General features: G+C 38.6%; 1 protein-coding gene across 3 annotated transcripts in view; it reads right to left on the bottom strand.

Annotated features, from left to right (window-relative positions):
* nox4 (NADPH oxidase 4) overlaps window positions 1-26760 on the bottom strand; it is a 157519-nt gene that overhangs the window by 114500 nt on the left and 16259 nt on the right. For 2 of the 3 annotated variants that reach the window (XM_073043354.1, XM_073043355.1), the window contains exons 3-4: window positions 12979-13089; window positions 2680-2764 (exon numbers count right to left, since the gene is read on the bottom strand). In XM_073043354.1, the coding sequence (XP_072899455.1) occupies window positions 2680-2764; window positions 12979-13089 (196 nt within the window). The remainder of the gene's footprint in view (window positions 1-2679; window positions 2765-12978; window positions 13090-26760) is intronic. The other variant, XM_073043356.1, reaches the window with a different exon arrangement.

Raw genomic sequence — 26760 nt, 5'->3', positions numbered from 1 at the left:
GAAAAACAATGAATTCAAATTAAATTCCATACAAACAAAGACTGGGCATGCTCAATGGTGAGAAAATAACAAAAGGGTGAAACAAAAAGTTCATCTATCCTAACAGTATTAAATTAAATTAAACATCCATAGATTCTGAATTTTAGTCCTCTTTCACTTTTCATCACCACCTGGTATTTATAGTCAAACACATGCAGAACAAAACAAATCCAATTTTTAGGAAAAGTCAACTAAATAAGAAAATGTACAGAGAATGCTGGATCATAAGAGTTCATGATTGGACCAAGAGATTTCTCAGAATATACCCAGCCATCTAATTTTAAAAACACATTGCACCGACAAGTCAATAGTTGCTTAATAATCTAAAATTTACACACAACTAACAATTAAGACATCTGTGCCCATTTTTATTTGTGAATCATGCAGAAAAAGTAAAACTCTCTGCTATTGAGTATTTGTGCTCTCCCCTGGTCATATTGCACCTGTGTACAGATGTTATTTGTACATTTTAGTTCCCACACATAATGCATTCTGCATAAGAAGCTTGTTTCAGTTACTTAATTCCAAATCTAAAACTAAATTGTGATACTGCAAAGATTGTAAATTCCACAGTATCTGGCCTCAGTGGTATTGAGCCAGAGCCACCATCCTGCTTCCATTTAAGGGTTTCTGGCCTTCGTCTCAGCCTAAAGGTGATACCTCAAAAGGCAGCATTATCATTATGGAGATACGCCCTCTTCTGAGTGCTACCTATCAAAGAGGAGGTACCTGAGCCTGAAGACACACACTTGACATTTCTTCCCCTCCGCCATCAGATTTCTGAATGGACAATGAAACCATGAACACTTACTTGATATTTTCCCCTTTCTTTTGCCACTACTTTTTTTTTATACACACACACACACACACACACACACACACACACACACACACACACACACACACACACACACACACACACACACACACACACACACACACACACACACTTCTTATAGCAATTTATAATTTTCCTTACTGCTGCTGCTAAATGACAAATTTCATGACATATGCTGGTGATATTAAACGGAATTGTAATTCTGGTTCTGATTCAATCCCTAGGTCTCTAGCCTCCACCTCAGACTCATCTCATGATCTCCAGCCTGTGTCTTTGCCATATCTGCAGCCTGTTGCTTATCCATTGAATCATAACCTGTTTGTCTACCAGACCCAAAACCAAACTAGTAAGTTCCCCAAAATGGAGCAATAAACTGTTTTGCACCCAGTGATGTGTATTAACAAAAAACAACAATATATGTCAAGGTACAAATTTCCAAACACATAATTTAATAGTTTTGAACTGAATAGAATATGAAAATGTGATTTTCCCCCCAAAACAAACACACTCACTGACTTTGACAGACCTTAATGGAAGTAAACATTACTTTTCTATAATTTGTCTGGCTCAGGATGATTTTTTGATGCTTATATAGCAATTTGGATAGAGCCTAAGGAGAGAACATGAATCAAAAGTTTGTAAGCTCTAATCTGCAGAATTCACTTGCTATGAAATGACAAACACGTCAGGTTCAAAGTAATGAACCCTGTATGATATAGCTTCTTCTGTGATTTTTTAAATATGAAATATGTCTGCAAAACACACTAAGGTTGCATTCTAGGTTCATGATCATCCATGCTCTGACCATCATCCCTTGCACTCCACATCCCATCACTATAGTCAACTCCTGCCCTAGACAGCATTCATCCCTGTCCCTAACCTGCAGCTTTGACCACACAGTCCACTAGCCCCATCAAGATATTCCATTGCTCAGGGCTCTTGTGCCATAAATCTCCTCAAACTTGAGGCTGTCTTGGAGGTATCCTTTTAACATCTTCCATGTGTATTAACAAAAAAACAATAGTTGCTGAGGTAAAACAAGTTGATCCAGCAGCAGCAGTAACATCTCCTATAAAAGGTAAGCTACTTAAAGTAAGGATATTCAAATTTCACAATATTTTTGTGAATTCTGATTTGGGTTTATAATATACCCGACACCTATTTAGTGTAACAAATTGCTTTAAGTCCATTGTCTAAATTCCACATTTTCCTCCAGTGGTACACAAGTTTATTAAATCTCTTATAAAATGTTGACATTTTTTAAAAGTCATGGAGTTTTCCAATATCTTTCCACATCTCCCCACCTCCACAGAGGAACAATAAATTGGGCACAGAAATATTATTTGACTTTGAAGGCACAACAGGGAAAACAAAAAGGTTTATGTCCATCATAACAGGGGAGTTAAGTAGAACGACAGAAACAAACCAATGTGAACTCAAACAAAATACAAACTGAAAATGCTGGAAATACATAGCAGGTCAGGTCACATCTGTGGGAAGAAAAACAGAGTTAACATTTCAGATCAAGATGCTTCATTGACTCCATTTCTCTTCCCTGCTGAATTTTTGCAGCCTGTTATGTAGTTTTTCTAGCATCTGCTGGGGTTTTTTTTCAGATTTCCACTGAATTCCAACAACTTCATGTCTAGAGAACAACCCCAACTGCAATTGTTTCTTCAGGAACAATAACAGGCTGAATTAATGTTAACAAATTTCATGTCAGTGAAATTAAATCCGATTCTGATTCTGATACATAATGCACAATTATTGCATTTTACTTCAACAATGCAGGGCTTTCTTACCTGAAAACAGACATATCGTAAAACCACATGTAATATGAAAAGTTTTACTCTTATCCAGCAATCTTCTTGCTTTTCTACTCATAATCTGTGAAAAAAATTATAAATCATTACAAATATTTGAAAATGAGGAAGTGATAAATTTAGTTCAGAAAGACTTTACCAAAGTTCTAAATGATGACAGGTAGAAATGAGCACATCTATAGACTACAATTGGCCCTCTTTATCCGTGGGGGATTGGTTCCGGGACCCCCTGCGGATACCAAAAAACACGGCTGCTCAAGTCCCTTATTTAACCTGTCTCAGTGAGGTGGTCTTTAGGACCCAGCGGAACCCCGGATTCTAATTACCGTAGATTCCGGATTTTAAGCCGCTACTTTTTTCCCACATTTTGAACAGCTTTGAACTTTGCGGCCTATAATCCGGAGCGGCTAATGCATGGTTTTTTTTCATGCCGCCTCGTAAACATTTTGCCTCATAACAGTAGACCAATAAAATTGATGAGTAGTTCACAGAGGTCCAATGAAATTGTACGATAAATCAAGCGCACTTTCACAATTAAATTATTGTAAATCAGTCATTTGTACTCACCCTCATCAACATGGAAAACACTCGAAGCATTGTACTGCCTTATGGCAGTTACTTAGTTTATAATATTTTCGCTTAGTAATTCATTTTCTAGTTAAAGTTAGAAGAGTTTTAACTATATTTGTTTTCTGTACTACATCGCGGGATGCTATGACGTCACACCCGGTTTCGCGGTGTCTTGTGGGAAAATGCCGGTTTGCGATGAAACGGGACGGAGGGAGGGAGCGCATTACGCGAGCGGCTTTGGATCTGAGCGAACGCTGCTTTTAAGTTAAAGGTGATCAATAACCTTTCCTGGTAGGCTGCAATATATATATTTTTTACCAGTCGTTAGGAGATATTGAAATGTTGTTCAGCAAAGAAGTATACGCAACGTATATTTAAAAGTAGCCGCGTACGGGCACGGTTCGAAAAAAAGCATTTGCAATATGTATTTGTTTTTGTTACCATATGGATTTAATTAAAAGTTAAAAAAATCCTCACGTGTAATATCTTTCTGTGTAAATATCTCATATTACAACGTGGGACACCTGCGGCCGAAAATCCGGTGCGGCCTAAAATCCGATGCGGCCTTTACAATTAAAAAATTGATTTTATTTCTAAAATTAGAGCCAGCGGCTTTTAATCAGGTGCGCTCTGTAGTCCGGAATCTACGGTAACCTATCTCAGTACGGTGGACTTTAAGACCCAGCACAGCTCTGAATCCGCAGTGTTTCTGTTCACAAAAATAATCACGATCACAATTGAAAATAAAGTGGCAGTAATAAAGCGATTGGAAAGAGGTGAAACGCCATTGGTTATTGGAAAAGCGTTAGGCTACAGTCGGTCAACGATCGGAACAATTTTAATGGAGCATGTGAAAGGCCCTGCCCCGATGAAAGCTACAATTATTACTAAACAACGCAGTGGTTTAATTATTGAAATACATACGTTTCTTAAGTGTTTTATATGCATAGAAAGGTAAAATATACTATATACTAAGACAAACGTTTGACTAACTGGTGCTAAATAATACCTGATGTACCTGTTCTGACTTCAAATCTGACTTAAAGACAGACTCAGGAACGGAACTCGTTCATAACCCGGGGACTGCTTGTACTTTTAAATCATCTCTAGATTAGTTATAATACCTAATACAATGTGAATGCTATGTAAATAGTTATACTATTTTGTTTAGGGAATAATGACAAGAAAAAAGTCTGTACATGCTCAAACAACGAGTGCTGGAGAGAGAACTTCCGGGTTTTCCCGATCCCGCAGTTGGTTGAATCCACGTGTGCAAAACTCATGGATAAGGAGGACCGACTGTATATACACCCTATTGAATAATAACATTAAGATATCCTAATTTAAATGCAGTAAGGGATGCTTAAGATATTAATCTATCTTACTCTTTGAGCTTTACTTAGTGAGGAGAGTTTAAAACTAATGGAAAATATGTTTAGGAGAAACCATTCACAAACAAGGGAAAATCTGTAGATGCTGGAAATCCAAGCAACACACTCAAAATGCTGGAGAAACTCAGCAGGCAAGGCAGCATCTATGGAAAAAGTACTTTCTTCCATAGATGCTGCCTAGCCTGCTGAGTTCCTCCAGCATTTTGTGTGTGTTGCTCCGATTAACCTACCATTTTCTGAATGTATCCCAAGTATTTGAATACCTCTCAGGAGGGCTGGATTGTTTCTTCAAATCTGTTAATTGTTCATTGGGAACTACCTTAACAAGAATTTTAAAAGTTAATTCAGCCTCCAAAGCTTCCTGGAACATTACAGTGAAATCACAGAAAGGCCACTGCAGGACTGTGTTAGGGCTGATAAATACATAAGTAAATCTGGTAATTGGTAATGCATCCTCAACAAACTCTGAAATGCTTTAGGAATTATCTTGATTTTTTTTTAGGAAATTTGTGCAGAAAGTTTTTGTAGTATTTCAGGGACTGCTGCTGTTCAGTTTCAATACATTGACACTAGACAATTTCCCCACAAATCAACGGTGCTGCTAATGAAGCAATATTCCGTAAACCAAGCTAGAACACCAAAGTACAAACAAAAGATTCTGAAGCTGTAACAGGTTTGCCCATCTGCATCTGCAGCTACATACAAGAGATGGTATCAGGAGAGAAATCCAGGAAGTCAGCCCCTCTGTCAAAAGTTTTTGAAAACATCTGAGATGGTGAACTGCTGAATGATATAAGGGATCACAGACAATGATCTACAATTTAAAAACATTTTTCTTTTCTACCTACTAAATGAACAACCTTGGGGTTTTCCCCACAGAATAGTTCACAAGCACATTGCTGCCTCTTCAAAGTCCAAATGACTTAAAGCTGGGTGCAATTATCACTGGGTGAGATGGAATTCTGTCACTAAGTAGCAGTACGTCCTCCATCTCTCTATCTGCAATATCTGTGTATTACATCTGCCAGTTAGCCAAGGCCCACCTTTTCTGCAGATTGCAGATTATTTAATGAGGAACATTGAAGAATATCTTTGATAAACCAAATTGGACCTTTGAACCATAAAACTGAGTATCTGATGAGTGGATGGCAACGTAAGGAAGTGCACACAAGTGGATTAGTGTACTTGTAAGGTGCACGAGAGGAATAATGTTTTATTTATTTAGAGATACAGCGCAGAAAAGGCCCTTCTGGCCCAAAGATCCGTGCTGCCCAACAACTCACGTATTTACAACTAGCCTAATCACAGGACAATTTATAATGATAAATTAACCTACTAACCTACTTTGGGCTGTGGGAGGAAACTGAAGTACCCAGAGGAAACCCACACAGCCATGGGTAGAACGTACAAACTCCTTACAGATGGTGCTGGAATTGAGCTCCAAACTCCTAGCATTGCGTTAAGTTAGCGTAGTGACCCACAGTAGGGTACCAAGTGCACACTGGAATTTAGAGGACTGACTGAACGGGTAGCAATAATACCATTAAGGTGCGACGCTCACTTTCCCCAATTTGATAGGTTATTAAACTACCTTAGGCATCAAGTTCATCAGTTGGGCAATCACATTCTGACTGCTGCTTCAGGGGTCAACTGCAGTCAAATCTTTCTTTCCTTACAGTGTAACATCAGACAATCCATCACTGAATCTTAGGTTGCAACGCAACCTAAGACCTAACGCCTTAGGTCATCACACTGTCTATTTCCTCTCTGTTATTCAGCCAAGTCACAGCCCATCAGCAGATTCTATCAAATGCAATTGTAAGAATGCTACTGGACTCAAAGAAGTCTGCACTGGCTCTACATGCAGTTAATCCAGTTAATCACACTGTCCTGCAGTTTCCCTAGAACTCTGAACATTTGTTCTATGGAGGCATATCCCCTCGGTCTTTCTGTTCTTGTATCCTTTTAGAATTGTCCTCTCTAGTTTATATTGCCTCTTCTCATTCTTTCTACTAACAGCAGACACTTACCACATAACCCACCAGCCTATCTATTGTGTCTTGAAATCTATTACTATCCTCCTCAAAATTCACAACACCTCCAAGTGTTGTGTCATCTTACAATGTAATTTTGAACTATGCATTTTGTTATGAGTGATGAACAGACCTGATGGTCAATGGGGTGCAGAGTTAACCATTCCCAGCCCCCCTCCTGAGAACTACAAACTATTGCTGTTGCTATGCTGCTCATGAGAGAGAGAGATGAAACACAGGCAATAACATCTGCTACAGATAAGAGGGGGAGAGAGACTGTTGATTTACTGTATTTTGACTCTTCCTGGATTATTCACCTTCCACTACAAGGACTTTACTTTGCTCATTAACATTCCTCAGGAGATAGCAGGAGTGGCCTGATTTGATGGACACAGTCATTCAGAGTTGATGGATAGCTGAGACCCCATGAGTGGGGATAAAAGACAGGTCTGGAGAGACAACCTTCAACACACCAGTGGACACTGACTGAGTATTGGAACCCATAGAAAGGTGGGGGCTTTGGAGACCGAACCAGGAGATCGGTCAGTAAAGCTCACAGTGTTACAGCAGGGCCGGTGGGGACTTGTGTGTGTGTCCACTCATGCCAGAGTGACGAGTCCACCACAGAAGAACGGGCTAGCTGAAGACCAGAGGGGTCATAACTGAATGGCCACAACGACACGACGGATTAAGAAAGCCACAAAAGGTTTGCCTGCCGCTGCTGTTGCTGTAACATCTCGCTCGCTCTCGCTCTCTCTCTCCCCAACGATTTCAACACAACAACCATAACCACCTCAGCATTTATGAACTGAACTCTATACTTTCCTATGACCATTCATTTACCCCTAGACATCGATAGAGCTTGTTTATTATTGCTTATTATTATTCCTACACTTTTAGGTTTATTACTGCTAACTTGTTTTATATGTATATTTGCATTTTTGATATTGTATTGTGTAGTTAACTAATAAACACCTTTAGTTTGGTACCACCAGACTCCAACGGATTCTTCTTTCTCTGCTGGTCAGACCCCCAGTTACGGAGTATGTAACAACTTGTAAATGAGTCATAAACACACAAAGCAGAAAGCCCAGTAATGATACATTAATGCTGTGACTGTATTAAAGTCATTTACTTAGATATGTGGCTAGCACCCACATATATCACCATCCTGCCTCACACCCAGCACATAGGTAAGTTAACTTAAAATACAGCCAGCCCAAGCTGTAAATTTGATGATGTATTGCAGCTAACCAGGACATTTTGGTCAACATGGGCCAACTGGGCTACATAGCCTGCTTCCAGACTGCATGACTCTGTGACTCTCAGAGAAAAACTAAAGCAGCACCAACTTCTGGTCTAGCTAAACCTCTAATAATTCTTCTGGAATCTATCTTTAGTCTGTCCCCATCGACCATCTGTTTTAGGACAATCCAAATAATGACAAAGATTATCAGTAGTTAAAGCTGAACAACAAAAAAAGCAGTGAACAGATGGGAGTAGTGTTTGGCAAGTTACTTTCTTGCTATTGATTTGACTACAGGCTATACCAGTAGCTAGACCAGAGAAACAGCTGCCTTTAGAATACAGAATTGGCACTTAACTTCTTTTAAGAATTTATCCTCAGGCTCAAACCAAAATGTTGGTCCAGTAAGCTAGTAATGTGGGTTGTTGCCATCAAATAGAAATGTTTCCTGTTTCTGTCTCAGGTTTAACAATGGTTTGCAACTTAAAATGTCATCTCCATTTTTATTTATCAGACAAAAATTGGTCAAAAGAATTAAAGTTAATGTAAATATGTTCATGCAATGCTCATTATTACTGGCAGCGTTAGTTGCTTCATTATAGTTGTTGCAGACTTAGTGTTCTGATCATTAATAAATGTATCATAAATATTACAACTTTCTTCCCCCGATCAGATGATTAAGAACATGCGGACATAGAAGAACATATTCATTAGCCCCTGAAACTTGTTCAGCTGGACAGTAGCTATTTTAAGTTTATATGTCTGGGTGTTTTTTTTTCCTCACATATCAATTTCTAGAGTTAACAAAAATAGATTAATCCCATTTTCCCAATTTTACAATTAACGCTTGAGGAAATTTCTAAATGTCCACCCATTTGTTTGGAGTGGTTTCCTAATCTCACTCGTAAAAGAATCACTTAACACTTCAAGTATGCCCTCGAGTCAAAGTTACAAGACAGCACTGATAGGTGGTGACTCCTTCCATGCAGCTCCGATGGGAAGCATCAAATATTCCCATTTAAGATTACTATAGCTGAAAACCACAGTCACAGTCATGGGTACTTCAATAAGACCTTTTCAAAAAAATCTATCGATCCTTAAAATTGGTAGAACCCGGACAGCAGACTCCAGTCATGAGTGCAGCTCCCCTCAAGTAAAAGAAGCAGGAATGTCGGCAAGTTTGCAGGTATGATTGAAATGCAGAGGCCTTAGAACCCCACTTACGGAAATCCTGCTGGCGAATGAACAGTCTCTGGAAAATAAAACTGATGACCTCAGGTAAGATTGCAGTACCAGAGGGACATCAGGAACTGCTGTGTACTTTGCTCACAGAAATATGCCTCACCCCCTAGCCATTTCAGATACAGTGCTGCAGCCCAAGGGCTTCACCATTCACAGTGAAGCCAGGTCAGATGAGTCCTTTAAAGGTGAGGAGATGAATTATGCTTCGTGATTAACTCATCATGCTGCACAGACATGATAAGACCAGTTAAGACATAGGAGTAGAATTAGGCCACTCAGCTCATCGAGTCTGCTCTGCCATTCCATTATGGCTGATTTACTATCTCTCTCAACCCCGTTCTGATGAATTTATCTCAGTCCTGCTCACTCGACCTGGAACAACTAGCTGTTAAGTGTCATCCATTTTATCTGCTGAGGGAGTTTTCTGCCGTCACCCTTGTAGCCGTGTACATTCCAACTCTGACCAACATCCGGCAGGCACTGATGAAGCTGCGCAGGGTCATCAGCAGTCGCAAAACAGCACATCCTGATGTCTTCCCTATCATTGCAGTGGATTTCAACTAGGTGAGCTTGAAGAAGTCTCTGAACAACTACCACCAACGTATCACCTGTGGAACCAGAGGAGCCAACACACTTTACCACTGTTATACCACCATCAAGAAGGCTTACTGTGTCATTCTAAGCCTGCAATTTGAAAAGTCCAATCAGCTGCAGTACCTCTACTCCCAGTTTACAGATAGAGATGAAAGACCTCAGCACCAGTTGTGAGGGCCAAGAAAGTATGGTCATGGGAGGCGGAGGAGCACTTATAGTTGGCAGACTGGACGTTATTCGGAGATTTATCTTCGAGCCTGAATGAATATGCCACAATTGACACTGATTCATCAAAACCTGCATGGGTGAATGTTTTCCTTTGAGAACATACCAGATATACCCAAAGCGAAAGCCAGGGATGAACCAGGTGATTCATAGTCTGCTGAATGCTAGATCTGTGACATTCAAGACTGGTGATCCAGAAGTATACAAAAGACCAGGTACAACCCATGGAAGGCTATCTTAAGAGTCAATAAGTAATTCAGATTGAGGTTAGGGACAGAATCAGATGCACTTCAGCTTTGGAAGGGTTTGCAGGCCATTACTTCCTTCAAGGTGAAACTCAGCCACAGGATTTGCTGTGATGGTTCACTTCCAGATGAGCTCAACACCTTTTTATGCACACTTTGAAAGGGAGAATAAAGCTGTGTGGATCCCTGCTGCATCTGATGACCCTGTGATATCCGTCAGGGAGACCAAAATCAGACATCTCTTATGAGGGTGAACCCTCGCAAGGCCTCATGCCCTGATGGTGTACCTGGTAGGGCACTGCAAACCTATGCCAACCAACTGGCAGCAATGTCCAACAACACCTTCAATCTCACTGCTGCATTCAGAAGTTCCCTCCTGCTTGAAAAGGACATCAATCATACCGGTGCCCAAGAAGAGGGTGAGCTGCCTCAAAAATAATCACCAAGTTGCATTCACATCTACCGTGATGAAGTGCTTTAAGAGGATGATCATGGCCAGAATCAACTCCTGCCTAAGCAAGCACCTGTTGCAATTTACCTATCACCACAATAGGTCTATATTGGATGCAGTCTCACTGGTACTCCACTCAACCTTGGATCACCTGAACCACAGCAACACCTACATCAGATTGCAGTTTGTTAATTAGAGCTCAGCATTCAACACCATTATACCCTCAGTATTATCAACAAGCTCCAAACCCTATCCCTCTGTACCCCTCTCTGGATCCTTGACTCCCTCATCGGGAGACCACAGCCAGTGGTGATTGGAAATAACATCTCTTCCTCACTGATAATCAACACTGGCGCACTTCAACACACACAAACTTCCGAAGCAACTCAGCAGGCCAGGCAGTATCTATGGAAAAGAGTACAGTTGATGTTTTGGGTCAAGACGCTTCATCAGGATGGGGATAAAAAAGATGATGAGGAATCAGAGTGAGAAAGTGTGGGGAGAGGACCAGAAGGTGATAGATGAAACCGGAAGGGGTGAAGTGCTGGGAAATTGATAGGTGAAAAAGGTAAAGGGCTGGAGAAGGTGGAATCTGATAGCAGAAGACAGAAGGCCATGGAAGAAAGAAAAGGGGGAAGAGCACAGAGGGAGGTGATAGGCAGGTAAGGAGATAAAGTGAGAGACAGAAAAGGGAATGGGCCATGGTGAAGGGGGGGGGGCATAACTGGAAGTTCGAGAAATCTATGTTTAAGATACATGCTTAGCCCACTGCTCTACTCTCTCTACACCTATGACTGTGTGGCGAGGCATAGTTCAAACACCATCTGTAAATTTGCTGATGATACAACAACCATTGTCAGAATTTCAGACAATGACAAGGAAGAAGATAGGAGTGAGACTGATCAGCTGATTTAGTGGTGCAACAACAACCTGGCACTCAGTGTCAGTAAGACCAAGGAATTGATTGTGGACTTCAGGAAGGGGAAATTGAGGGAACACACACCAGTCTTCATCAAGAGATCAGCGGTGGAAAGGGTAAGTAGTTTCAAGTTCCTGGGTGTCAACATCTCTGAAGATCTATCCTTGGCCCAACATATTGATGCAGTTACAGAGAAGGCACGACAGCGGCTATATTTCATTAGTACTTAGAGGAGACTTGGTATGTCACCAAAGACTCACTCGCAAATTTCTACAGATGTACCCTGGAGGGCATTCAAATTGGTTGTATCACTGCCTGGAATGAGGGACACTACATACAATCGGAAAAAAACTGCAGGAAGTTAAAGACTCAGCCAGTTACATCACAGGCACTAGCCTCCCCAACATCAAGGACACATTCAAAAGGAAATGCCTCAAAAAGGTGGTAACCATCCTTAAGGACCTGCATCATCCAGGGAATTTCCTCCTCTTGCTGCTACCATTAAGCAGGAGGTACAGGAGCCGAAGACACACACTCAATGTTTTAGGAACAGCTTCTTCCCCTCTGCCATCAGAGTTCTGAATGGACAATGAAGCCATGTACATGACCTCACTTTATGATTTTGTTCTCCTTTTGCACTACTTATTTAATTGCATATCTTATTGTAATTTATAGTTTTTTTTTAAATTATGTATTGCAATGTTCCACTGCCACAAAACAAAAACTGCATGACATATGCCAGTGATAATTCTGGTTCTGAGTTATGGACTTCCCAACCAGAGGAACTGGTTTCTCTCCATCTTCTTTATCAATTTCCCTCAATACTTTGTAAACTTTGATCGAATCACCCTTAACTTTTAAATTCAAAGTATACAAACCCAGGTCTTATAATCCATTTTTATAATTTTTATAATTTAATCTTAGGGAAGCAAGTGCATCTGTGTTGCATTTCTCCAAAGTCAATCTATTTTTGCTATAGTTACCTGTGCATTTAGTATTGACTATCAAAGGATGACTACAGCTTTAAGGCTACGGCTTCTGATTGACTACACTTAAGACTGTAGTAATTATCTGCAGGGGCCAAATCACCCTGTCCAGTGAGGTTCTTAGATAAATGATTATGCTGTGGTAGTTTCTGAGTATGTCTAGCTTCCCAAACACAAGGTTACACAAAGAGCCCAGACACTACAGATATTAAAGCTATTCACAGTCCTCCAACCAGGATTTTGTAAAATTTGTATAAGGCAGCAGATGCTTAGAAAAGTGTTGGGCAAATCAGCAAAAAAAAACAATGGATCTTTGTCAGTAAGCATGACTCAAATTCTTCATTAGTCTAAAAATTTTTTTTTAAAACCTACTCACCTTCTGTGACCCTCGCAGAAATGCCAGTAAAGTGTGACACATGGGCAGCAGGACAAGACTGCAGTTCAGGTTCAGGACTGAAGCAGAAGCTCTACTAATGCATAATCCTAGCTGAACAAATAAGATAGTGATCAGGAAAATAAAAGCACAAGGCAAAATACATTGGAATGCAAGGCAACTTTAAAAGTTCATCAGGAATTCCCATACTTACCATTATCCATCTTAACATGCCTTTTCCTTTTTTTCCCCCCCAAAGAAGCAAAAGAAGTGGGACCTCAGCATATAAAACAGCCATACTGTATTAAAAATCTCAATTACTGAAGAACACCTTAAAACACTCTAAATTATATGCAAAAATCTAAATGAGCAAAAATTTTTTGCAGACCTTTCCAACCATTCCCTCCTTTCAAATGAATGTGAAAGCTGTCCATTCGTCATCTCCAACCAAACACACCATCATGATGGGAATTCTGCTACTCATCTGGTGGAGGTTCTTCAAAACTTTCCCCTCCCACCCCAAACTTCAACAGCAGTCCAGTATTGCAGTGCAGTCAGTTGGTAATGGTGAACTACTATCAGTAACATCAATGATTCTGTGTTTTCATGCACAGGTTAGTGTCACTTTTCTTGGGAGAATGTCAATAAATTCTGACAGATTTGTTAATAATTCCCTGTAAAATTGAGGGCAAAAAAGTCATTCTGCCCAGTACAAATAAAAATACTGACAATCATTCTGCTTCAAAATGTATTTAACGATGGATGCAGTTTGTAGACCAAACAATTCACGTATCAGAAGTGTGCCACAAACTGAGCTCCCAGGCAGCAGAAAGGGCAGCATCATAAAGGGGCGCTGCAGTAGAATAGTGGTTAGTGCTACACTATTATTGCTCGGGATGTTGGAGTTTGGAGTTTAATTCCAATGTTGTCTGTAAGAGGTTTGTACACCCTTCCAGTGAGTGAATGGGTTTCCTCCCACATTCCAAAGACGTACCAGTTAGTCGGCTAATTAGTCATTGAAAATTGTCCCATGATCAAGCTCTCCGCTATTTTCTTGAAAGGCCTCCTAGCCCTCCGCTACTTTCTTGACAATAGACCTGACCAGTTCCCCAACACCACCACACTCCTCCAGTTGGCTGAACTGGTACTCACACTTAATAACTTCTCTTTTGGCTCTTCCCACTTTCTTCAGACCAAGGGTGTAGCTATAGGCACTCACGTGGACCCCAGCTATGCCTGCCTCTTCGTGGGTTATGTGGAACAGTCTATGCTCCAAATCTATACTGGTACTGCTCCCCAACTTTTCCTTCGCTACATTGATGACTACTTTGGTGCTGCTTCCTGCACCCATGCTGAGCTCGTCAATTTCATCAACTTTGCCTCTAACTTTCACCCAGCCCTCAAATTCACTTGGTCCATCTCGGACACTTCTCTCCCCTTTCTTGATCTCTCGGTCTCCATCTCTGGAGACAGACTGTCCACTGACATCTTCTATAAACCCACTGACTCCCATAACTACCTCGACTATACCTCTTCCCACCCTGCCAAATGTAAAAATGCTATTCCCTATTCCCAGTTCCTCCGTCTCCACCGCATCTGCTCCCAGGATGAGGCTTTCCATTCCAGGACATCTCAAATGTCCTCTTTCTTTAAGAATCGTGGTTTCCCTTCTGCCGTCATCAATGATGCTCTCACCCGCATCTCCTCCATTTCCCGCACTTCGGTCCTCACCCCATCCTCCCGTCACCACAACAGGGACCGTGTTCCGCTTGTCCTCACCTACCACCCCACCAGCCTCCGGATCCAGTATATTATCCTCTGCAACTTCCGCCACCTTCAACAGGACCCCACCACTAAGCACATCTTTCCCTCTCTACCCCTCTCTGCTTTCGCAGGGATCGTTCCCTCTGCGACTGCCTGGTCCACACGTCCCTCCCCACAGATCTCCCACCCGGCACTTATCCCTGCAAGCGTAAGTGCTACACCTGTCCCTACACCACCTCTCTTACCACCACTCAGGGCCCCAAACAGTCCTTCTAGGTGAGGCAACACTTACTAGTGAGTCTGTTGGGGTCATCTATCGCATCCGGTGCTCCCGGTGCGGCTTCCTCTACATCGGCGAGACCCGACGCAGATTGGGGGACCGCTTCGTCGAGCACCTCCGCTCCGTCCATCACAACAGACAGGATCTCCTGGTTGCCACCCACTTCAACTCTCCTTCACATTCCCATTCGGATATGTCCCTACATGGCCTCCTCTACTGCCATGATGAGGCCAAACTCAGGTTGGAGGAGCAACACCTCATATACTGTCTGGGTAGCCTCCAGTCCCTTGGCATGAACATCGAATTCTCCAACTTCCTGTAATTCCCTCCCTCTCCCTTCCACCATCACACTTTCATTCTGCCTCCTCTTCTAGCTGCCTATCACCTCTCTCATGATTCTGCCTTCTTCTACTACCCATAGTGCTTTCCCCTTTCATTCCTTCTTCACCTCTCTGGCCTATCCCCTCCCTGCTTCCCCTCCCCCACCCCTTGATCTTTCCTCTGATTGGTTTTTTACCTGGCACCTTCCACCTTCCACCCTCCCCCCTCCTTCTTCAGTCCTGACAAAGGATCTCGGCCCGGAACGTTGACTGCTCATTTCACCGGCTGCTGCCCAACCTGCTGAGTTCATCCAGCTTGTTTGTACGTCTAGGGTTAAATAAGTGAGCTGCTAGGCAGTGCGGCCCATTAGGCCAGAAGGGCCTGTTCTGTGCTGCATCTCTAAATAAAATAGAAAGATTGGGGTTCAATTCCCACCATTGTATGTTCTCCCCATAAACACAGAAGTTTCCTCTGGCTCCCTCCTACATTCCAAAAGATGTACGGGTTAGGGTTAGTGGTGTGGACATGCTATATTGGTGCTGGAAGCATGGCCACACCTGCAGGCTGCCCCAACACATTTGGGTTGTGTTGGGCATTTGCACAAACAATGCATTTCACTGTATGATTCATGTGATAAATAAAGCTGATGTACAAGAAGATGCCTATAGACCCACAGCAGCCAGCAAACCCGTACTAGTGTCCCAATGCTCACTCTAATGTACAGGATTCAGACCAGGCAGCCATTCCTAAGCTGCGGAGGACCTGGATAAGTTCCTTGGTCTTAGAGGTACTCATCATTGAATGCCTCCTCAATAACTGCATATCCATAATCTTTCAGTGACCCAAACCAAGTGAAACAAAGGGAAGAGTTACTCCTGTCTATTGCTCTCCCTCTAAATGTTTTCAATTGTTGGAAAAAGAAATTTGCCACCCCAATGCAATCTTTGACCCATGATTCTAACTGCTATTGGAACAAGATCTACTTTGATTAGCCCCTTAACATGTCATGACATTCAATGTGATCTTGACCAACTTGAGGCATAACTGATTCCACCCAGTTTTTTCATGCTTCATTTGTCAAATATTCTTGTTACCTTAAGTCTCAGGTTCAGCATCAATTACTTTTGTCAAGGAGAACTCTAAATTTCTGCAATTCCCTTGAGTATGGAAGAATTTTCAAATTTCATCCCTGAACACATGCTTTGCGTTTTTAGTCTGTTGCCTTAGCCCTACATTACACAGCTGCTAAAGATTATCATTTCTCCTTATAATCTCAATAACTTTAATCGAATCACCCCTTAACCATCTGAACTCCAGGGAACATAATTTCCTCCTGAAAAATTAACCCTTCCAATCATATATTTTTCTGGTAAATCTGCATTTGCTGCAGGATGTGGTATCCAGGTACAAGAGAAGTATCCAGGTACAAGAGAATTAGTATTCCATTAACCTTCCTTGATCATTTTCTGGACTGTTTATGACATTTTAACAATCCATGCACGTGAATCACTAAGAATATTTGGACCTCCACTGTCTCTTCATTTATGAAGTACTCCATTCCTTCTGAACAAATTACATGATTTGTTTGTCTACGTTAGAATCTACTTGTCCATTTGCTTTAACTATTGATATCACTTTGCAAAATAGTGTTTACATCTACCCTACTTACAATGTCTACAATCTTTGTAAATGTAAAAACCGCAGCCACCTTATAGCATTGAGGGAAATTAATACATACAGTAAGCTGGCAAATAGGGGGGGCATCAAGCTACTGCCCTTTCCTGAATGTTGAGTTTCTTGAATGCACAGCTTCACTCATTCAGGCTAGTGGACAACATTTCTTCACATCTGGATATATCTTACAAGTGATAGAAAGGCTCTGGAGAATTAGGAAGTTACAGTGCAAAATACACAATGCTGGCCTACCCTTAATGAATAAAATTGATCCACAATTGCCTTCACTCTTAAAATACCTTTTTCTCAACCTGTAACTTCCTAATATTGCAGCCACAGTCTTTGCCAAAAATCTCTCACATCATTGTAAGAGCTGTTCAGTTGAACAAAAATAACATAGTTACCACAATGCCCCATTTAAAAATGGATTTACTCCACTATGATTTCACTCCCTAAACAACTTACAAACCCTACAGCAATCATAACCATTTCAGTTCAAAGGCATTCCTTCTCCATCATCATAAAATAGCTTTGATTCTATACTTGAAGTATATGACAGGATTTTTTTTTTAGAATATCCCATTAAGTTCCTTTTTCTGCAACAAATCTGATCAGCTTCTTTACTCTAGACACAACCAGAATACCAGCTGTTGTGCTTGCTATTCCCCATTTGCCTGTCCTGGGATCACACCGAACCAGTCGCCATACTCAAAGTAGATTGACTTTATGGAAATACATTCCATAGATTGCTCTGAAACAACAACTTCTATTTAAATCTCATGAAACTTCCCAAAGCCCCATGCAAAATGCACAATGCTGGCCTAATCTTAATGAATGAGAATGACTCATGATTGCCTTCACTCACTGAAGGAGTTTTTTTTTAAAAGATTGTCATCAAATCATACATAGGAATATGATAGTAGATTATCTAAAGATGGTGAGAAACAGGATATGTAGAAAATCAGAGCAAGTTAGGAGAGAAATTGTAAGGCTTATAGTCTTGGCAACTAAAGGAATGGCTATCAAGAATGTTCAAATGGTCATAAAATGGGGTAGTGTAAATAACTCAGATGGTTGTATGCATGAATGAGATTAGGGAATGTGATAAAAGATAAGAATTTGGAAACAAAGCTGGATACAACAAGTGCAGGTTAGTGGGACAGAGATGGTACATAAGTGAGTTTTATTGAGCTCCTGACTCCTAAAGGTAGCAGAGTTTGGATAAGCTCAAATTTTTAAGGACAGAATAGCTAGAAGCCATTGGAGTCACCCAGTCCCAGTTGACTAGAGTTTCTGCAGCATGAACTCATGAACTAAAGGGCCAAATCATAAAACATGATAAAGGTTAAAACAAAATTTTGAGATATCCAGTTCAAAGATCATCCTATAATTAAATACGACACAAGTTGTTTTTGGCTCAAACAATTACTAGGGGTGGAATGGACTTGATTGCTTGGGAACTGAGTTTGTAATGGAGGCAGTATTTACTTGGGGAAAGTTCTGTTTGTAATCAAATGCTCTCTGAGATAGAGGAATAAAGTATTGCTCTGACAAATAAAAACTGGTAGCCGTTGAGTACTCAGAAGTGATATGTAGCCACTTGAAAATAATATTTTGGCATTAAATGGAATAGAATTATAGAGCATAGGATTTTTTTTTTAATTGAGATACTACATAGTAACAGACCCTTCCGGTCCAAAATGCCCACATCGCCTAATTAGACCCATGTGACCAATTAACTTACTAATCCATGCATGGGAGGAAACTGGAGCATCTGAAGGAAACCTAATAAACTCCGTACAGATGCGGTAGGAATTGAACCCCAGTCACTGGTGTTGTAATAGTGTTCCGCTAATTGCTACACTACTGTGCTGCCCCTTTAATTAAAAAATGAAAATCAAATCTCATTTTATTTTAAAATCTCTGGAACCTAAGACTAAATTGGGACAGCAAATTGGTGTTCAAGGGATTACTCTGCTGTTCCAAGTTGGATGTGCCAAGGATAACAATTGGACTTTTGAAGGGTGGGAATGTCTCTGCCTAAATGAATAATTGGACACTTGGAAGGTAAAAATGCAGGTGAATGATTAGACAAATGATTGGACAATTGTACAGAAGAAATACTCCTAATGGATAGAGCAATGTTTTTCATTACAGACATCACTGTGAAAATTGCAAAATCTCACACAGAAATCAGGCGATGTCATTGGGATATGGGGCTAACTTCTTTTTTGAAGCAGGTCCTAAGTTTGATGAAAATATAATTTTACCAAAAGGTTAAATATGGGGGCTGCTCAAAAGGTCAGAAGAGCCTGATACGCACATATCTCTAAATAAATTTGTTGTGGAAGGGCAATTTGACAAAGGTGAACTAGCATTACAACTCTCAGCTAATGGATATTACTATAAGTTCCAAGTTGAGGGGTTATAGCATTTGAAAATATTTCACTGATTTTCCATTTTGGAAATTTTCATGAGAGAGCAATCTGTGACAACTGTACATGTATGCTGAAGAATGAATACACTTCTTGAAAACTGTTCACAATTTACAGCATGATATTTGATATGGGCATAATTGATAGGGATGGGATACACATTATTTGTGAAAAAAATCAACAGAAATCTGCATAAGTGAATTACTTTTCAGATGAAAATGTCAACCTGACTTCAAGAGTACACCTGGTGGTAGTACTTCTCTGAAAACTGTAAGTGCTTAAGTTTATCACTGTAGTAATCCTGGAGGTGGCATAGGCAAGCCTACATTCTGATTGTGTCAGTATTTGGCACAGAGTGCTGCAGCTGCAAGGAGGCCAGACATCTTGCTACGGTATGCCAAAGAACACAGTAAGACGTACAGTATGTTTTTGAATAAAGACAAAAAAAATCAATAGCATATGAAGAACTTCCACAAGATTAATCAGGAGAGCAAGATTGTGCAACAGCAATTTGGATCATTGCTATTGAAGAGCAAGAGCTCCAGTTGCCAAGGAGATTAACACCAGTGCATTGGTTAATGTCATCTCATAATTGTTTTGCCATGAAAAGCAATCACCAGCTGGAGAAATCAATAATTATGCAACACTGGAGAAGATCCCCACAGTTGAAAGTGCTTAGGCCACTTAGAAAGAGTGATCTACAACTTTAGACAATCATGCAGTGAAAAGAAATTTTTAGTAAATGTTTTGGCTCAATGAAGTTGGAATGAGATATTTTCTATTGAAGCAAAATGCACATTAAAACATACAGAAGTATCCAAAGGTTTTACATGAAACAGTCACTCCAACTAAAGGATTCAAGTTTAACACTGAGTTGTGCAAGGCCTATCCATTGTGAAACCCTGTGCTCGGAAGGCAAAGGCAAGAAACATTAACATTACTTCCAAGATGAATGAAGTAATTGGGCTACGGCTACAGTGCTAAACTGAGATGATAGTGCTTCTTGAACATGATTCATTTTGGTACTTTTCCATATATACAGGAGTTAATCACAAACTTGGGCAAAAGGTCATACACATTCAAAGTTTGTTCTGACAAATACCTGGCTTCAACTTGAATTAGATGATGATGAGTCTGTCATAATTAACCATTATCTGAAACCTAACTCTTTCTCAGCTCAATGGGCTGACATGTGACATTTCAGCTCAGGAATTGGGCAAGAAAAGGCAACACCAGAAAAACAGACCTATGATGACATACTGTAAGACTTTAGAAATGTATTGTATATGTAATGAGTCACATAAACATGGCGTGTTTCAGAAGTCTATAGAATATTTGGACTGACTAATTGAAAAGGATAGTTTACATCCTACAAGGAAAAAGCTATGAAGCCATGAAGAATGCTCCTGCTCTCAAGGACATCTCAGAACCAGAATCCTTTGAACTTTAGTGATTTACTATAATACATTCATGGCAAATTAGGCAATATTGCTGTATCCGTTGAATATGTGTTTGAGGAAAGACACCCCATGGAATTGGACAAAAGAGAGAAAAACATGTCAGATGTGTAAAATCTTTTGAAAACACAGTTTATTCACCGTGATGTAATCATAAAGAACAAGCTAACATGTGAGGCATTTCCTTAAAGATATGTAACAGAGATTTTACTTCTGCAAAACAATATAAGAAATAAAAGCTATTGTATTTGTATCTTGCACCCTCATTGCTATTAGATGTGCTGCTCAGAGGAGAAATATTGTCCCTGACTTTTTGGTTTAGAGCCTTTATGAATTATCTGTACCATCATAGATTTCCTGATCACATCTGATGAGAAGCTAGAAGCCAATCCAAGAGAAGTTAAAAATCCAAATCCCAGTCAGAGTCAGGCAAATGTACCTGAAGTGGAGATTCCTAAAGTAGGTCAAAGTCAGCCTTGTCAGAAAATGTTATTTTTAAATCAGACTCAGGACAGATTAAGGAAGTCTCAACAAAACTCCTGTACCTAATAAAATGGCCACTGAGTGTATGTTCATGGTCTTCTGTTACTGTAGTCCATCCACTTCAAGGTTCAATGTGTTCAAAGATGCTCTTCTGGGGGAGACGTCACGTGATGACGTAGGATCGAGATGCTGGAACCCAGCTCTCCCATAAAAAGTCAATAAATTAATGTTTAAGTGAAGAAAAGTTAGTCAATACTTTCTAAAAGTTACTTATAAACTACTCCGGATTGTTTCAAGCTATGCCTCAAAAACAGAAGATGAAGAAAACTATTACCGGGAAGACAACGCAAGTTGGAACAGAAGCAAGGCCCACTTCTACCAAAGAACCATGGACTCAGGTACATTATACCACCGGCAATACGGAACAGGAAACTGCTGCAACATCGGCCATTTCTAAAGGAAAAGACCAACGAGAACTGCGCAAACGTGAAGGAAGGAGCATGCGCAAATGGGAGCAACCAGAACTACAAAGCCCAGTTACGACTGCAACCAAAAGTGAAAGTGAATCTGAGGGAGAGTCAGATTCTCTGGAAAGATCAGACGAAGATGGAGATAAAAGTTCTTCTGGAAATATAGAAAAGACTTTGAGGCAAATAATGTGTAAATTAGGCGCATTAAAAGTAATTAAAAGTAATCAAAAAGTACTCAAAAAAAAAGATAAATATGGAGATTATGCTTGATAAAATGACAAAGAGACAGGAAAAAATGGAAAAGAGAATTATGGACTTGGAAACTAAAACGGAAGACATGGTTGAAAGAATGAACAAAATGGAAGATGAGAATACTGCTTGGACATCAGAAAGAAGACAATTTATGGAAAAAATTGATAAGCTTGAAAATTTTAGTAGACAAAACAATATTAAAATTGTTGGACTTAAAGAAGATATAGAAGGAGAAGATCCAATAAAATTTTTTTAAAAATGGATCCCTGAAAAATTGGAAATGGAAAGAGAAACTCCAATTGAGATTGAAAGGGCTCATAGATCCTTAAGGTCAAGACCTCAAGCTGATCAAAATCCACGATCAATTTTGATAAAATGCTTAAGATACCAAGATAAAGAAAAGATCCTGAAGGCCGCTGTCCAAAGTGCCAAAAATAGAAACGGGCCATTGATGATAGAAGAGAAACCAGTTCTTTTTTATCCTGATATAAGTTACAACCTTTTGAAAAGAAAGAAGGAATTTAACCCAGCGAAAAAAGCTTTATGGGAAAAGGGTTATAAATTTATAATGCGTCACCCAGCAACACTGATAATTTTTTTGGAGGAGGGAAAAAGAAGATTTTTTTCCGATTATCGAGAAGCGGAGGTGTTCGCACAAAAACTTTCATCTATTGGCTAATTACACATAGAGACTTCCAAACGTAATGGATTAAAGATGAAGATTGAGTCAGCGAACAGAAGTGATGGACATTTACGGATATTACAGGGGAGAAAAGCAAAATTTTAGAAATACTAATTGAGAATAGTTTTTTTTCTTCTTATATATATACTTTTTTATGTTGCAGGGGGGCTGGGGAGCTTTGGATCGGTTACTGCAGGATTCACGTGTGTAATCATGGCGATTGCCATGACCCGTACAACAGAGGGGGGTAATGTTGTGTTCTTTTTTTTCACAACATTAGTAGGGGGGTATTTTGTTTTTTTCTTTATATTCTATTCTTCTTCTATCTTTCTGCCTGGACGATTGGTGGGGACACACATAGCAACATGGAGACTTTTAGAAAGATTTCCCAGGATACCACGAAAGTTGAAAGATTAGGTATTATTATAGATTGGAGTAATATAATTTTTAAAAATAATGACTAATTTACTGAATTTTTAAGTTTTAATGTTAATGGGCTTAATGGGCCGGTAAAAAGAAAAAGAATTTTAACATACATTAAAAAAATGAAAACAGATATAGCTTTTTTACAAGAAACTCATTTAACAGACATAGAACATCAGAAATTAAAAAGAGACTGGGTTGGAAATGTTATTGCAGCTTCATTTAACTCAAAGGCGAGAGGAGTTGCAATTTTGTTTAATAAAAATTTACCAATTAAAATACAAAATGTATTAATTGATTCGGCGGGGAGATATCTAATTATACATTGTCAAATTTTTTCAGAACTATGGACCCTTATGAACATTTATGCACCAAATGAAAATGATGTAAAATTTATACAGGAGGTCTTTTTGAATTTGGCTAACGCACATGATAAAATATTAATAGGTGGAGATTTTAACTTTTGTCTAGATCCAGTTTTAGATAGATCAACAAAGGTTGTCACAAAATCAAAAGCAGTAAAATTAACTCTATCATTGATGAAAGACTTAAATTTGATTGATATATGGAGAAGAATTAATCCAAAAGAAAGAGATTATTCATTTTATTCAAATAGACATAAAACATATTCAAGGATAGATTTTTTCCTATTATCAACGAATATTCAAGATAGAGTGAAAAATGTGGAATATAAAGCAAGAATATTGTCAGATCGTTCTCCTTTAATAATGACAATGATAATGACAGATAAAGAGGAATCAATTTATAGGTAGAGATTTAATTCAATATTATCAAAACGTCAAGATTTTTGTGATTTTATGAAAAAGCAGATTCAGTTCTTTTTAGATATAAATTCACATTCAGTTGATGATAAATTTATAGTGTGGGAAGCAATGAAGGCATATTTGAGAGGTCAGATAATAAGTTATACTTCTAAAATTAAGAAGGAATATATGATAGAAATAGATCAAATGGAAAAAGAGATTATAAAATTAGAAAAAGAATCTCAAAGAAATATGACAGAAGAAAAACAAAGACAACTTATTAATAAGAAGTTACAATATAATACACTCCAAACATATCGAACAGAAAAAGCAATTATGAGAACTAAACAGAGATATTATGAACTAGGTGAAAGATCACATAAGGTTCTTGCATGGCAGTTAAAAACAGACCAGACTTCTAAAACAATAAATGCAATTCGAACAAGAGTAAATAAAATTACTTATAAACCTTTAGAAATTAATGAAGCTTTTAAGAATTTTTATTCTGAGTTGTATAAATCAGAATCACAAAATGATAATGTCAAGATAGAAAGGTTTTTATCACAAATAACTCTTCCAAAATTAAATACGGAAGAACAGAAGGGATTAGATATGCCTTTTACATTGAAAGAGGTCGAAGAAGCCCTAGGATCATTTCAAAGTAATAAATCTCCAGGAGAAGATGGTTTTCCGCCTGAATTCTATAAAAAGTTTAAAGATTTATTAATTCCTCCTTTTATGGAGTTAATACACCAAGCGGAAAGAACGCATAAACTTCCAAAATCTTTTTCAACAGCTATTTTAATAGTATTGCCAAAAAAAGAGAGATCTTTTAAAACCAACATCATATAGACCTATTTCTTTATTAAACACTGATTATAAAATAATAGCAAAAATCTTATCTAACAGATTATCTAAATGCTTACCAAAATTAGTACATATGGATCAAACAGGATTTATTAAAAATAGACAATCGGCAGATAATGTAACTCGGTTATTTAGTATAATTCATTTGGCACAAAAGAGGGAGGAAATGAGCGTGGCAGTTGCTTTAGATGCAGAAAAAGCATTTGATAGATTGGAATGGGATTTTTTATTTAAGGTATTGGAAAAATATGGATTAGGAGTATCTTTTATAAAATGGATTAAAACCTTAAATACTAATCCCAAAGCTAAAGTAGTGACAAATGGTCAAATTTAAACACCATTTCAATTAACAAGGTCAACTAGGCAAGGTTGTCCATTATCACCTGCTTTATTTGTGTTGGCGATAGAGCCATTAGCTGAATTAATTAGAATGGACCCAGACATTAAGGGTTTCAGAGTTAATCAGGAAGAATACAAGATTAACTTATTTGCTGATGATGTTCTGCTTTATCTAACAAACCCATTGCACTCGTTGCGTAAATTATCCTATAGATTAGAAGAATATGGGAAAATATCAGGTTACAAAATAAATTGGGATAAAAGTGAAATTTTACCTCTTACTAAAGGAGATTATAGTCAATGTCGATTAATAACCCAATTTAGATGGCCGGCAAATGGTATAAGATATTTAGGTATAACAGTTGATAATGACATAAAGAACTTATACAAATTAAATTATTTACCACTATTGAAAACAATTCAAGAAGATCTTGATAAATGGATGGTATTACCAATAACATTAGTAGGTAGAGTAAATACCATAAAAATGAATATATTCCCTAGACTACAATACTTATTTCAATCACTACCAATACAACTACCCCAGAAGTTTTTTCAAGAGCTAAATAAATATGTGAGGAAGTTTCTTTGGAAAGGTAAGATGTCAAGAATATCGTTGGAAAAATTGACATGGAAATTTGAGCTAGGAGGGTTACAACTTCCAAATTTTAAGAATTATTATAAAGCAAATCAACTTAGATTTATTGCATCTTTTCTTGAGAAAGATAAACCGGCATGGATTAGAATAGAACTAGATAAAATAGGAGAAAACACACCAGAAGATTTTATATATAAATGGGAATCTAAATGGATACAGGAAAAGAAAGAATCTCCTATATTAAAACATTTGATTGACTTATGGAATAAGATAAATGTTGACGATGAGACAAAGAAATCCTATTAGCAAAGAGATCTTTAATTCAAAATAGACTTATTCCTTTTACAATGGATAATCAACTTTTATATAATTGGTTTCAAAAAGGGATTAGATATATAGGAGATTGTTTTGAAGGAGGTATATTAATGTCATTCGATCAATTAAAGAATAAATATAAAGTATCAAACAACACTCTTTTTTGTTACTTTCAACTAAGGGCTTATTTAAGAGAAAAATTAGGTCAAACAAAGTTATTGCCAAAATCTAATGAAATAGAAACTTTAATTCAAAAAGGAAAGATTAAAAAATGTATCTCTTGTATGTATAATTTGATTCAAAAACAGGCAATTAAACAAGGAGTCCATAAGTCAAGACAAAAATGTGAAAGTGACTTGAATATTAAAATTGAAGAAAAAATTGGTCAAGACTATGTCTTGAGAGTATGACAAATACAATAAACGTCCGATTAAGATTAGTGCAATATAATTTTTTACATCAATTATATATTACACCACAAAAAATAAATAAATTAAACCCAAATTTATCTGATCAGTGTTTCCGATGTAACCAAGAAATTGGTACTTTTACATTCTACTTGGTCTTGTTCTAAAATTCAACCTTTTTGGACAAATTTAAGAGTTTTATTGGAACAAATTATTGGAATACAACTTCCACATAATCCAATATTACTTTTACT

This window comes from Hemitrygon akajei, chromosome 4 (genome assembly GCF_048418815.1).
Source record: "Hemitrygon akajei chromosome 4, sHemAka1.3, whole genome shotgun sequence".
Lineage (NCBI taxonomy): Eukaryota > Metazoa > Chordata > Chondrichthyes > Myliobatiformes > Dasyatidae > Hemitrygon > Hemitrygon akajei.
The sequence above is the reverse complement of the archived record's forward strand: the minus strand, read 5'-3'. Positions and strand labels throughout refer to the sequence as shown.